At 41.2% G+C, this 13,779-nt stretch overlaps 1 protein-coding gene across 3 annotated transcripts in view; it reads left to right on the top strand.

Annotated features, from left to right (window-relative positions):
* Positions 1–13,779, top strand: part of ercc6 (excision repair cross-complementation group 6) — a 67,478-nt gene that overhangs the window by 31,916 nt on the left and 21,783 nt on the right. For all 3 annotated transcript variants that reach the window (XM_085970386.1, XM_085970385.1, XM_085970383.1), the window contains exons 9-11: positions 4,167–4,337; positions 8,589–8,765; positions 10,979–11,095. In XM_085970386.1, the coding sequence (XP_085826512.1) occupies positions 4,167–4,337; positions 8,589–8,765; positions 10,979–11,095 (465 nt within the window). The remainder of the gene's footprint in view (positions 1–4,166; positions 4,338–8,588; positions 8,766–10,978; positions 11,096–13,779) is intronic.

The raw sequence follows: 13,779 nt of genomic DNA, 5'->3' as shown, positions 1-13,779 counted from the left end.
AGGAGAGGGTTAAAATGGCGAAGTGTGCATGCTGGATCTCGATCTCACAGTTCCTATTCAGTAAAATATTTTGATTTGCATCTTTCAAAGTTCATTTGTTTCTTCTTTTAAAAAGACCTAAGCAACCTTTCGAATCACTTTTAAAATCAGTCATGTGCCGGACAGTTTCATGGCTGATGAGACCAACCGTGAATATTAGTGCCACGCAGCTTCCAGAATTGTAGTTGGCGTATAAAATAACATGAATTTTTGCAGAGGTAATTAAATGCTGTAATTCAGAATCCTGTTTTGTTAACATTAAAAGATTTTGTCTTCCTTTATAATGCCATCAGAAGCATTTGCTTGAATTTCCCTTTGCTGTATCCATTATTTTAAATGCACCTCACTGGTACCATGGAAAGTAATTTTTAAGAAGCCGGCTTTTTAATTGGTGTCTCTAAGCGTTGGGATCAATCATTCAAAAAAGGTTTGTGGAGTCCAGTGATCAATTGCACACTCGGTCCTAAAGTTTAAAATGGTGGAACATATTTTCTGCAGTACCAGCACAATTGGCTTTTAAGCTCCTTGACCTGTTGGGTTGGCTGTCCCGTTGTTGATCCTTTGGGGCTCTTGGCATGTGACAATCACTCAACGATTGGAGTAATTGCTGGTAGGAACTATATTCTTCATGGCAGTTTATTTTTTAAATGTTAATTCCAATAGCAGCTGAGCTAAGTAAAAGATATGTAGAAACAAAAGCAAAACACTGCGGATGCTGGAGATCTGAAATAAAAACAGATACTCAGCCAGTCAGGCAGCATCTGTGGAGCGAGAAACAGAGTTAACGTTTCAGGTCGATGACCTTTCATCAGAACTTGTGCTGCAGTAGAGAATTGTTCTTAAGCTAATTTCTGAAATCATTTCAAAAATCTTTGATAAAATGAGGCATGCCATATAAATGTTAAGGACATTATCGTTCCCTTTATTTTTTTTCTACCCAGTTTTCTTCTCTCTGCTGCTCTGAAGGTGTTGACTTCTTTGCTGAGGTACAGTGCCACGGGCACCCGCCGCTCTCTGGTATCCTCTCTTGAGTAGTCATTACTCCACAGTGAGCCTCGGTAACCGTGAAGAACTGGACAATCGACCCCCAATCCTGTCCTCATCTGACGCCGGCACGCGGATTTCCATTGTGGTGGTAACTGGCCAGTTTGCCCCTCCCTATCTTAGGGTCACTACAGCCAATTCTAATACCCTTTTTAAAGTGTCAGCTGTGGCTCAATTGGTAGCACTCTCGCTTCTGAGTCAGAAGGTTGTGGGTTCAAGTCCCACTCCAGGGACTTGAGCACAAAAATCTAGGCTGACACTGCAGTGCTGGGGGAGTGCTGCACTGTCGGAGGATACACAGTGGGGAACAGTGGAGTATTAAATTAATTTTCCTTGTGCGAAAGACCTTTGTTTATTCTACACCATCATTTTTTGACCATATATAATTATTATTTCTGTGTAATATACGGTCATGTTTTCCTGGTAATTATCTCTTAATAATTACTTGATTAGATTACTAGAATTATGACAAATGGTGATGTAAGAAAACTACTAGGCACTTGGTCTAAGCGTTAAACAAAGTTTTAATCAACTGTTTTACAACATGAAGATCTAGTTGTGTCCTTCACTAGTTCCTGTTAAAGAATGTCCTGAGCAAGCTGGGCCCATGCCCGAGTATTTATACTCTCCCTGGACAGCGCCACCAGCAGGCTGCCCAGTATTCATAAGTCATTTCCACATGAATGACAAGATTCATGTCAAATAGTGTCAGCAACTGTCCAGATTTTTTTTGACAACAGTGAAATGGGCCATAAATAGAAAACTAGAATCTCCCTTATGAATTTCTCAAGATTTTGTTTAAATGGATATATGGGAGGATTTGTGAGGCTGTAATCATGTCTCGGAGAATGAATTAAAAAATACAGAGCAAGAAAGGGCCATTTAGCCCATCAAGCCCACTTCATCCAGAGTTGCTGTGATTGATATTCTATCATGGTCCTTTCTCCTGCACCACTTATTGATCCCATACTTCAGGAAACACTCATTTCCTTCCCGATCGCCCCTAAAAAATAAAATCAATTAGTGTTGTCTATAACCCTCGATCCTGCTTCTCAGATACTGATCCAGCTCCTTTCTAAAAAAAAAAAAAGAAAGACTTGCATTTATATAGCACCTTTCACGACCTCAGGGTGTCCCAAAGCGCTTTACAGCCAATGAAGTACTTTTGAAGTGTAGTCACTGTTGTAATGTAGGAAACGCAGCAGCCAATTTACGCACAGCAAGCTCCCACAAACAGCAATGTGATAATGACCAGATAGACTGTTTGTGATGTTGATTAAGGGATAAATATTGACCAGGACACCGGGGAGAACTCCCCTGCTCTTCTTGGAAACAGTGCCATGGGATCTTTTACATCCACCAATAGAGAGCAGAAGGGGCCTCGATTTAATGTCTCATCCGATAAACAGCACCTCCAACAGTGCGACATTCCCTCAGTACTGCACTGGAGTGTCAGCCTAGTTTTTTGTGCTCACATCGCAGGAGTGGGACTTGAACCCACAACCTTCTGACACTGAGGCGAGGGTGCTACCTACTGAGCCACGGCTGACAACTGATGACGAAAGGTGGCGATTGAGCCCAAATCAGCTACCTTCTCTGGGAGTTTCCACATCCTGTGTGGAGGTGTATAAGTTTTCTCTGATCTATAACCATGCTTCAAGCCTGTAAATTTTGTACTTCTGACATGTAGTCCTATGCTCATTGTTCAAGATATGTTTACTTCCACTTCATCCATATCTTGTATTGTTTTGAAAACCTGCATCACGTCTTCCCCTCCGTCTTCTTTTGCCCTGTAATAAGTTCAGTCATTTGAGCTTTTTTTTCCATCCCTAAGACCTTGAATTGTCCTGGTCACTATTTTCCAAATCCTTATCAATGCTTCTACATTCAGATGAGGATTTAATACGTCACCCGAACGCATTGATCAGATCATTGCCTTGTAATCCTTCCCAGCTATCCATTATTTTATATTTAGGTACTGTTTGACCCGGCAGAAAATCAGCAAAAGTTTTTAGCTGCAGAAAGACTGCTTGCACATTTCATCACTTTAGAAGTGTTTCTATTTTCAAGTTGATCCCAACAATGACTACATATAGACTCGTTGGACACCTGCAATTCAAACAGCTTTTTAGAAGCATGAGTTTAGCTGAAGAAATCTGAGTTCTGTAAATAACGATTCTTTGAAGGCAATTGCTTCTGCCAGTGTAATGTTCACAATAGTTTGCTGATTTAACTCCATCCATATATATGTGTCTCTATGGATCAGCTCCTATCATGTGCCAATGCGATTGATTTTAATGATAAATAACTAGAATGAGTTAATGTGCAGAGAGTAGCCTGCTAATCACATCTTTCTAAGTAATCCTTGAAATAAAACCCCTTGCATATTTTCCGTTATGATGGAAAACACTGTCTCCAGCTTTAGAGGGTTTAGCAGTGCAGAAAATGGAACAAAAGAATTGTTTTATCTGCTGCGTACATTATTAAGAGGTTTGACAAAGACCAGTCTCCGTTTTACTTTGACATGGAGCTTCCACGCTCGTGTTTTTTTCCCTTGTCAGCACAAGACATTGTTTATTTAAAATTTTGCTTGAAGGAAGTTTAAATTAATTACAGGTTCAGCAACTCATGACTGTGAACCTCCTATGCTCTGTTTGCTGTGACTGGCCTTCATGTGCCTGCGTTTAAGTCCTGTTTTGCTGGTACCTGACAGTGTGATTTATGGCTGTTGTTTTCTAACAGTCCACTGTTTGCCCTCTAGGAGGGATTGGTCTCCAGAGCATCAATAATAACAGCAGCACTTTCACAAAATGTCTTTTAATGATAGCAGAACTGTGTTCATCGAGTTAGGCTAATTGCAGACGTCCCTTATTAATTGCAAAAACGGGGAGAGGTTACATATTTTACAAGCACTTAATTTGAAATCGCGGGAGATGATTTGAGTATTACATCTGCTGATGGAGGTCTTGGTACACTTTATAATGATTTTTGTGATCACTCTGTGCATACAAAACAGTGAGAATTACATGTATATATCTCTCATTTTATTGCAATTGCAACACAGTGTATTTTGATCCCTGCAGGAGAGGCTCATTCAAGAAATTGCAGCATGTGATGGTATTCTGATCACCTCTTACTCCTGCATCCGGATTATGCAGGAGTCTATTGCACACTACAACTGGCATTATGTAATTCTAGACGAAGGGCACAAAATCCGAAATCCAAATGCTGCGATTACTGTTGCGTGTAAACAGGTATCCTAGTCCTATTTTTTTCCTTATCTTTTCATTTGTTCTTGGGGTGTGGGCAGATTTGTTGCTCATCCCCAAGTGATTGTGTTCACAACTAAATGACTCGCGAAGCCACTTCAGATGCCATTAAGAGTCAACCACATCAACAACAACGTATATACTTATATAGTGCCTTTAACGTAATAAAACGTCCCAAGGCGCTTCACAGGAGTGTTACCAACAAAAAAAAACAAAATTTGACACCGAGCCGTATAAGGAGATGTTAGGGCAGCTTGCCAAAAGCTCAGTCAAAGAGGTAGGTTTTAAGGAGCATCTGAAAGGAGGAAAGAGAGGCGGAGAGGTTTCGCGAGGGAATTCCAGAGCTTAGGGCCTCGGCAGCTGAAGGCACAGCCGCCAAGGGTGGAGCGATTAAAATCGGGGATGTTCAAAAGGCTAGAATAGGCGGAGAGCAGAGGTCTAGGGGGATTATAGGGCTGGAGGAGATTACAGTGACAGGTTGGCCAAAGCAGGTCGACTTTGGCTGGTTCTTTCACAGAGATGTCAAGAGGACTCCCAAATGCCATCCCACAGGGAGGCAAAGTTCTGTGGGCTGTCTAAATATGTATGCCTCTTACTGGCCAGCTACCGAATGATTTTGAAATCAGCTTGGGGCTAGATGCTTGCCTGACCTCTTGGTTGTGTGAGGAAGAATAAGAATAAAAGCTTCAGTCAATATTAAACCACCAACAACTTAGAGTTATATAGCGCTTTTTTAATGTAGAAAGGTCCTATGGTGCTTTTTCAAAGCAGGAAGACTAAAAATAAATAAATAAAAGGATTGGATACTGAACCGTGGGAGAGTTAGGAGACTTGACTGAAAGCTTAGTCAAAAAGATGGGTTTTAAGGAAGTTTTTAAATGTGGAGTGAATGTGGAGGTAGGTTAGGAAGGAAGTTCCAGAGTGTCAGGCTGAGGCAGCCCGTTACCACCAATGATGGGGTGAAGGGAGATGGGGATACACGGAACTTGAGATTTGGGGAACTGAAGGGTGCAGCAGTATGATGCTGGGGGTAATGGACGAGTGGAACTTGGTGTCGGACAGGAGACAGGCAGCTGAACTTTGGACAGGTTAGGAGTTATGGAGAATGGCGGATGAACTGACATTGGGGGAGTCAAGTCTAGAGGTGATAATAGCGTAGATAAGGGCTTCGTTGATGGTGTCGAGATGAGGGCAGAGGCAGGCGGTGTTAATGAAGGTGGAAGCCAGCACTCCTGGTGATCAATAGGATATGGGGTTTAAAGCTCAGCCTTGGTTGTAACAGGACACTAAGGTTTTGCATGGCTCGTTTCATTACATTTGCAATTCAAAGGGGGCTTGAGTGTCTACTGATAGATAGTTATTGAAAATAAATCCTTTCCTGCACTTTAGATATATTTAATTTCCAAAATTACGTTTGTTCAAGTTATTGTTGCTGGCTATACTTAACCCACCTGAGCAACATGCCATATTTTCTATTGAAAGTAGGGTCTAAACAACTATCAGCAATTGAAATCTTTACATATAACACTCCTCTTCTATGTATTCAAAAACTTTCTTTAAAAAGATCATTCACCTATATTGCACAGCTTAGTTTTACACCTATTTTCTAAGTTTAGCTACGATGAAAGAATCACTTTGGGATCCACTGGCATTAAAAAAAAACAATCACATGCATTTGGCCCACTTTTCAATGTAACACAGTAACATGTAAAGATTTATAGGAATATGTAGAGCACTCCAGTAATTGAGTATTATCTTTTCATCCACACGTTGAAGGTTTCAAGTAGATGACTATCACGGACTCAGTGACAGTAGGTTAAAAACAGAGGAATTTTTGGGGACAGGAAAATGGCATTTGGCCGAACAAACCTGCCCTGATCCGAGAGATTTTAGCTTTTAATCACTGCTGCCGACACCCAGCAATTTCAAGCAGACTTGCATTTATATAGCGCCTGGCATGACCACCGGACGTTCCAAAGCGCTTTACAGCCAATGGAAGTACTTTTGAAGTGTAGTCACTGTTATATTGTAGGAAGGAAACACGGCAGCCAATTTGCGCACAGCAAGCTCCCACAAACAGCAATGTGATAATGACCAGATAATCTGTTTTAGTGATGTTGGTTGAGGGATAAATATTGGCCAGGACACCGGGGAGAGCTCCCCTGCTCCTCTTCGAAGTAGTGCCATGGGATCTTTTACGTCCACCTGAGAGAGCAGACGGGGCCTCGGCTTAACGTCTCATCCGAAAGACAGCACCTCCAACAGTGCAGCACTCCCTCAGCACTGCACTGGGAGTGTCGGCCTAGATTATCGTGCTCAAGTCTCTAGAGTGGGACTTGTTCCAGAATGTAGTGCCTTGACTTTTCATGAGAACTAATTACCCACATAAAGAAACATTTATAAAAAGATAAATTAAATTGATAGGAAAGAAAATGAATGCATACTGAAGGTAATCACAACTTTTCATAACAGTTTGATATTTAAACAGTTGTGAGATCCCCTCTTAAATTCATTGTTTGCAAATGGATAAATCTTATTACATACCATTATTTGAACTATCCCTCCTGATACCTCTCTTTCTTAAAAGTATCTTTGTGAACTTAATTTTGGCACTGCTTTATTGAATCATAATAGCTTTTAATGTAGATAAATATTTAAAGAGATTTATTTGATGTGAGTTTCACGATGATCTTGCACTCAGTGCTGTTAATGCATACTACTTGCCTAAGAGTAGCAAAAATTAAAATGTACAGTCACGGTATTTTTCTACTGCAGTGCTATAAATTTTATTATTTGATGGAGAGCTTGAAGCAGCAATGCAAAGCATTGGGGGGGAAAAAATCACCTGCAATTGCCAAGTGTTGGGTAGCCACAGCTCTTTAGGAACTGGCTTTAACTATAGGATTGCTCTTAAGAACATAAGAAATAGGAGCAGGAGTCGGCCATACGGCTCCTCGAGCCTGCTCTGCCATTCAATAAGATCGTGGCTGAACCTCTACATCAATTCCACTTTCCCGCCCGATCTCCATATCCCTTGATTCCCTTCAATCTCACTCTTGAATATACTAAACGACTGAGAGCCCACAGCTCTCTGGGGTCGAGAATTCCACAATTCGACTCAGAGATTAACTCACACCCAATCGGGTACAGATACATTGAGACCCTAACAAAAGTTTATTGGTTGGATTCCAGTACATTAAAACTGTCCCATGTATAACCCTTCCACACAAAATCACTGCATTTCCAGTGTTCAGGGGAGGGGGTATGTATATTTCTTTTGTTGTCTAGATGGTTTTTTGAGGGTTATTATGGGATATGGATACTCATTCCAGTTTGTGTTGCAAAACTGCTAAAGTTTAAAATTGCAGTCTACTGCAGGAAACTTTCAATATGTTGAAAAAAAATTGTTGGGATTAGTTAACATTAGTACTTGCAAAAACAACAACTTGCATTTTTATAGCACCTTTATCATAGAAAAATGCCTCAAAGTGCTTCTTGGAGGCAAGAGAAAAATGAATGTTGAACTAAAGAAAGAGAGATTTAGAAGAATTATTACCAAAATCTGGAGCAAAGAGGTGGGTCCTAAAGAAGTTTTAAAAGAGGAGAGGGAAGTGGGGAGGTGGAGGAGTTTAGCGGGACATTCCATAGCATGAGGCCTAGAAGTCTGAAGGCACGGTCACTAATGATGGGGTGAAGGAAGGAAGAACGCACAAAACAATGTAAAACGTGCGTGTTATATGAAAGAAAGACTTGCACTTATATAGCGCCTTTCACAACCACTGGACATCCCAAAGTGCTTTACAGCCAATGAAGTGCTCTTTGAAGTGTAGTCACTGTTGTAATGTAGGAAACGCGGCAGACAATTTGCACACAGCAAGCTCCCACAAACAGCAATGTGAGAATGACCAGATACTCTGTTTTTGTTATGTTGATTGAGGGATAAATATTGGCTAGGACACCGGGGAGAACTCCCCTGCTCCTCTTCGAAATAGTACCTGGGGATCTTTTACGTCCACCTGAGAGAGCAGACGGGGCCTTGGTTTAATGTCTCATCCGAAAGACGACGCCTCCGACAGTGCAGCGCTCCCTCAGCACTGCACTGGAGCATCAGCCTAGATTTCTGTGCTCAAAGTGTCAGGAGTGGGACTTGAACCCACAACAGCAGTTTGAGGCTTGAGGGCATTTTGGAGAGATATGACAATTTCATAAATGTGTTTTTTTTCATTCTGTTTGCAGTTCCGCACTCCACATCGCATTATCCTGTCTGGCTCACCGATGCAGAATAACCTAAAGGAGCTCTGGTCCTTGTTTGACTTTGTTTTTCCAGGAAAGCTAGGAACATTGCAAGTCTTTATGGAACAGTTTTCTGTCCCTATCACAATGGGAGGCTATCAAAACGCCTCCCCTGTTCAGGTACGAGACAGAGAAAATGGTGCTTCCTATACAATATAATGAATAAAAAGAGCAAGATGGGTTCATGTTTTGAGTATTTCAGATGCTGGCCAACCTGCTGTGTATTTCCAACCTTTTCTGATTCAGATTTCCAACATTCAGACATTTAGGGCTGGATTTTCATTGAGGAGTAGGGTAGAAGGCGGGACTACAACTTTCGGGGTTGTAGTCCCACCTCCATTGAGTTCTAGCCAGCCCACGCGATTTTCACTTGATTGACCTTGTTGAGCCCGCCCAGCGGGCTCAGCAGGCCAATTAAGGGCCACCCGGCAACAGGTGACGTCACAGATTGATACTTCATCTGTCAAGACCTTTTGACAGATGAAATATCAGCGTTTCACAGCTGTTTGAAGCTGTCAAACACTGACAACCTGTACTCTAAGTTAATTCCTTCCTCTCAGGATGATTTAGAGATCTCTCCGGAACAGAAAGCTGAATGCTGCAATTTTTGACAGATTGCGGCCATTCTGCTTTCTGTGCCGGTGAGATGAGGGACTCCCGAGACCTGAAGGAAGGAAGGCTGTAAAGGTATGTAAAACTTATTTAAACACTTTACACACACCTAACACACTTACCTTTGCACTCATGCACCCATCACTCACCTGAACATCTCGACCCCTCCAAGCCCTTCATCCCAACGGTCCACCTCCTCTAACTTGGCGTGTTTTGGAGCCGTCGGGAATCCCACACTTCAACATTAAAAATAGGGATTAGGCTAAAAACTGCCTGTTAACTACCTGTTAACAGGCAGTTAATTGGCACTAATCCCCTTCCCGCCTTGGTTCGGCGGGTCCCAGTGCGGGGCGGGTACCCGCCTCCTTTGAAACTGGCATGGAGGCGGGTTGGGTGCGGGATGGGTTCGTGCCCCCTGATTTCGGGATTTTAACCCCCCACACGCCTCCAATCCCACCTCCACGGCCCAATGAAAATCCTGCCCTTAGTCTTTACTATATTAATGCAAAGGAGGCACTTTATTAACTCTCACATGCCTTTTGGGTGCTGCACAGGGTAGTACAAGTGGAAAAATATACACCAAAGGGGAAGATAAGGCTTAAAAATGAATGGGGAAAAGATAGAAATCGAGATGGAAATACTACTAATAAATGTAGATGGGCTACCTTTACCTTCCCACGGCAATATTGACGGTTAAATGTCTGCTAAAGTGTCTCCTCCTAAAATGCTGCTGTTTTCCTTCCATTACAGTAGATATTTAAATGCTGACGGCTGCTGTTCAGAACGTGCAGCTTTTTTTTTAACCTTGCCAGTATTTTAGTGATTGATGATGTATCTTGTTTTGGTATGGTGTATTAGTTTTTGTTTGAGTAATAGATGTACTGTTTAGGTTAATACTCTTTGAGTTAATTGAGTAGGCATCTGAATCATGTGTACTAATACCCGCCCTTTTTTGTACAACTGATCCATTACTTTGCCATATGTTCTTTAAACTAAAAACAACCTTCTGTTTGTGTGCTGATCTTTTCTCTTCCTTAAGCCTACTTTGGTAGTGTCAAGTGGGCACTAATCTTTCTGTATTGTGCAGCATCTTGCAGGCCTCCTGCAGGTTTCCTTTTGATCTTTAGACCACTCAGATTAGTGATAAATGGCATTTGGGCTGATATAGGATTAGACACAAAGATAGCGTACCGTGATGAAAGGGCCTTTTCCCTGAGGGTAAGACTTGCACAGCTAATAAAACTTCCATTTCGTGTCCTCCTGAGAGCTCTGAACTATATTCCATTGTCGAGTCTAAACCATTATACGCAGAACCAAACATTAGTATAACGGAGCACTGGTACCATTAAGAATTAAACATAAAAGCCACATTTGCCACGAGAAGTATCAGTACTGTTTGAAGATTATTGTAGTTAATAGTAATACAGGTATTGCAGTATTAATTAGCTGACCTGCATTATTTCTCAATTTAATTTGGCCAAATAAACATACACAAGGCAGCATTGACGCTATGTAATTCTGCCTTATAAAATGTCTTCATAATGTGCTTTTAAAATGAATTTACTGTGTATATTGTGTCTAAGGACTCCGTTAAGTGGTGATTTAGGTTTTCTTAAAACACATTTTGCTTTAACTACCCTTTTTAAATGTGTCCCTGCTGGTTTATTATTATTGGGACCTGCTTGTGTATCCTTCTAAAAGTTGTTCTGAAATGTTCTCAGGTGCAGACCGCTTATAAGTGTGCCTGTGTTTTACGGGACACCATAAATCCATATTTGCTGCGAAGAATAAAAGCAGATGTCAAAATGAATCTGGCATTACCAGACAAGAGTGAACAGGTGAGTAAAATAATAGGAGTTTTATGGCTTAAAGTAAATTTCTGCCTGGCCCCTCTAGTTATCCAAGTATTGTCATATTGTAGCATAATGAGGGCACTCTACATTCCTACCCTATCGCAAAACAAAAAGTGGTTTGTCCGGAAACAGAAATTTCCTGCCCTTAGCAGGGGGTGCTAGCCAATTATTGTGCCAATCATTGCATTGGTTCAGATTGTTTGACAGCACAGTTCAGGGAATGCACCTGGGATCTTGCTGATTTGTTAAGACTCACTGCCACACTTTATATGTGCAATTACCTACTGAGTTATTGAGATTTGTGCATTTCAGAATGAAAAATTAGATTCTTTTTGCATCACTTTTGGGGGTATAGTAGTTCATTTTAAAGTTGAAAGCTAATCCAATTTAAAAGAACTGTTGATCACGATGGGACAAGAGTCCCGGGTGATGGCTGGTTTGCTTTTAAAAAAAAAAAAAAACCAGATGAGCAAAACATTAGGAGGAATGACCTCCAGAACTTCCCTGGTCCTGCTCTCTCTGCGCTTGGTGTGACAGTAGTTGCATTAAATATTTAAATGCCATCATGAGGCACAGCAGGGGAAATGAATGCAAAATAACAAAGATTTCAGACCTACAAAAATAAGAGTACTTCACATCTGCGGGCACAGATGCTGATTGTGTTTTTAAAATTGTGCCCTGTGAATTTTTAATTGCCTGTATAAGTTAAAGCTGCATTAAAAAGGAAGTGTATCGTTTTTAATTTTATCCCAATAACTTTAATGGCCTTTCTCTTGTAATTGAGTACCAATTCTTTAATTGGCAGTTTATTCCGTAGTTCAATATCAAACACGCTACACGCACAAATAGTAAACTAAGATTAGTGCAGTTTAATTTTTTTTTGAAAGTTGGCAATAATGTATCCCAGCAAAGGTGTTTGTTGCATAGAGCAACTAATGAATAGTTTAAAAACAGAAACTAAAGACTGAACTAATCACCAAGTGGAATATTCATCAATAATGCACAACACTTCATTCATTAATGCTGTTGCGTTATACCATAGATATAACATTCATCATCACTTTATAAAAAGCTATAAATATTTGCTGAAGTGTGTCGTGCAGTCCTGTTATGTTATTGGACTAGTAATCCAGAGGCCTGGACTGATAATCCAGAGAACGTGAGTTCAGATCCCACCATGGAAGTTTCAGAATTTAAATTCAGTAAATTTTTTTAAAGCTGGCATCGGTCAAAGTGACCACAAAACTGTTGGGTTGTCATAAAAAAAAAAACAACTGGTTCATTCATGTCCTTTAGGGAACGACCTGCCAGTGTGGGTGACTCTTAACTTCCCTCTGAAGTGGCCTAGCGTCCCACACAGTTGTACCACCGCCTTCTCGGGGGCCAGTTATGGATTAGGCAATAAATGCTGGCCTTGCCAGTAATGCCCACATCCCGAGAATTAGTTTTTAAAAGTTGTCGTCCAATCACATTGTAAATGAATGGTCCTGAATTGTGCTTGTGTAATACTTGTACTGGCTTCCTGTATGCTTACAGCAATCTGTTAAAGGATTCAAGTATATATTGTAGATTAGGAAGAATTGGAGTGGGGGTCCAATTATATTACTGGCTATAACAGGAATTTTACCTTGAGGTTGGTAATGTTTTTTGAAAGCATCATAAGAATGCACTGCATTGAAGATCCCCAAATCTCGGTGCAGATTGCTTTTCATTTGATGGCAGTGCAGCACTTTTTCTCTTTATTTTCCCTCCCCCTTCCTCTATAGAGACAAAGAAATGCTCCACCTTTTAGTCGGTTTTGCTATCCGTTAAGCCCTAGCCCTGGGAGAGGGCTTGGGGCAGAACTTAAACATTAATATTTCAAAGAATGAATGGGAGGACATCTGTTCTGCTCCATATTGCTAACTGCAGTTGGCTGCAAAAGTTGCAACTCCACCAGCTTTGCTTTGTGTTTGTAAAGCTGCATGGGTAATATTCTGTGGCCCCGCAAGACTATTGGCAGGAGCATAGATTGTAAACTGAGTAAACAAGTCCTAGATTGCCTTAGTATCAGAAGATACTTCACCACGTGATTAAAAGGATTCCTCTTACTGCTGTTGTAGTGGATCCACAGCATTATTTTCTGTGTCTACAAGTTAATATCCTATTGATCGGCCAATGGATTGGCTTTTAGATCATCTGCTCGCAACATACAGCTGATTCCGGTGATGTGCCTTGTGCTATCTTTATCCTTGCATCATGGAGGATAGTGCAATTGGAGAGGATTCTGGACTGCCCAACTGAGCCAATGCTTCCTCTTTTTTTTTGGTGCGCAGCTCCTTTAAGGGACTCCGCGGCCTATTCACAGTTTTTATGCATGCACAAAACTTTACATTGGAGGAAGCTGGACCCGGTTGCGCAGCTTATAGGGAAACATAGAAACATAGAAGATAGGAGCAGGAGTAGGCCATTCGGCCCCTTGAGCCTGCTCCACCATTTAATGAGATCATGGCTGATCATCCAAATTCAGTACCCTGTCCCTGCTTTCTCCCCATATCCCTTCATCCCTTTAGCCTTAAGAAATATATCTAACTCCTTCTTGAATATATTTAATGAATTGGCCTCAACTGCCTTCTGTGGTAGAGAATTCCACAGGTTCACTGCTCTCTGGGTGAAGAAATTCCTCCTCA

This window comes from Somniosus microcephalus, chromosome 29 (genome assembly GCF_052327205.1).
Source record: "Somniosus microcephalus isolate GS21.2 chromosome 29, FLI_Smic_1.0, whole genome shotgun sequence".
Classification (NCBI taxonomy): domain Eukaryota; kingdom Metazoa; phylum Chordata; class Chondrichthyes; order Squaliformes; family Somniosidae; genus Somniosus; species Somniosus microcephalus.
Note: the sequence above shows the minus strand (reverse complement) of the source record. Positions and strands in the feature narration are given on the sequence as shown.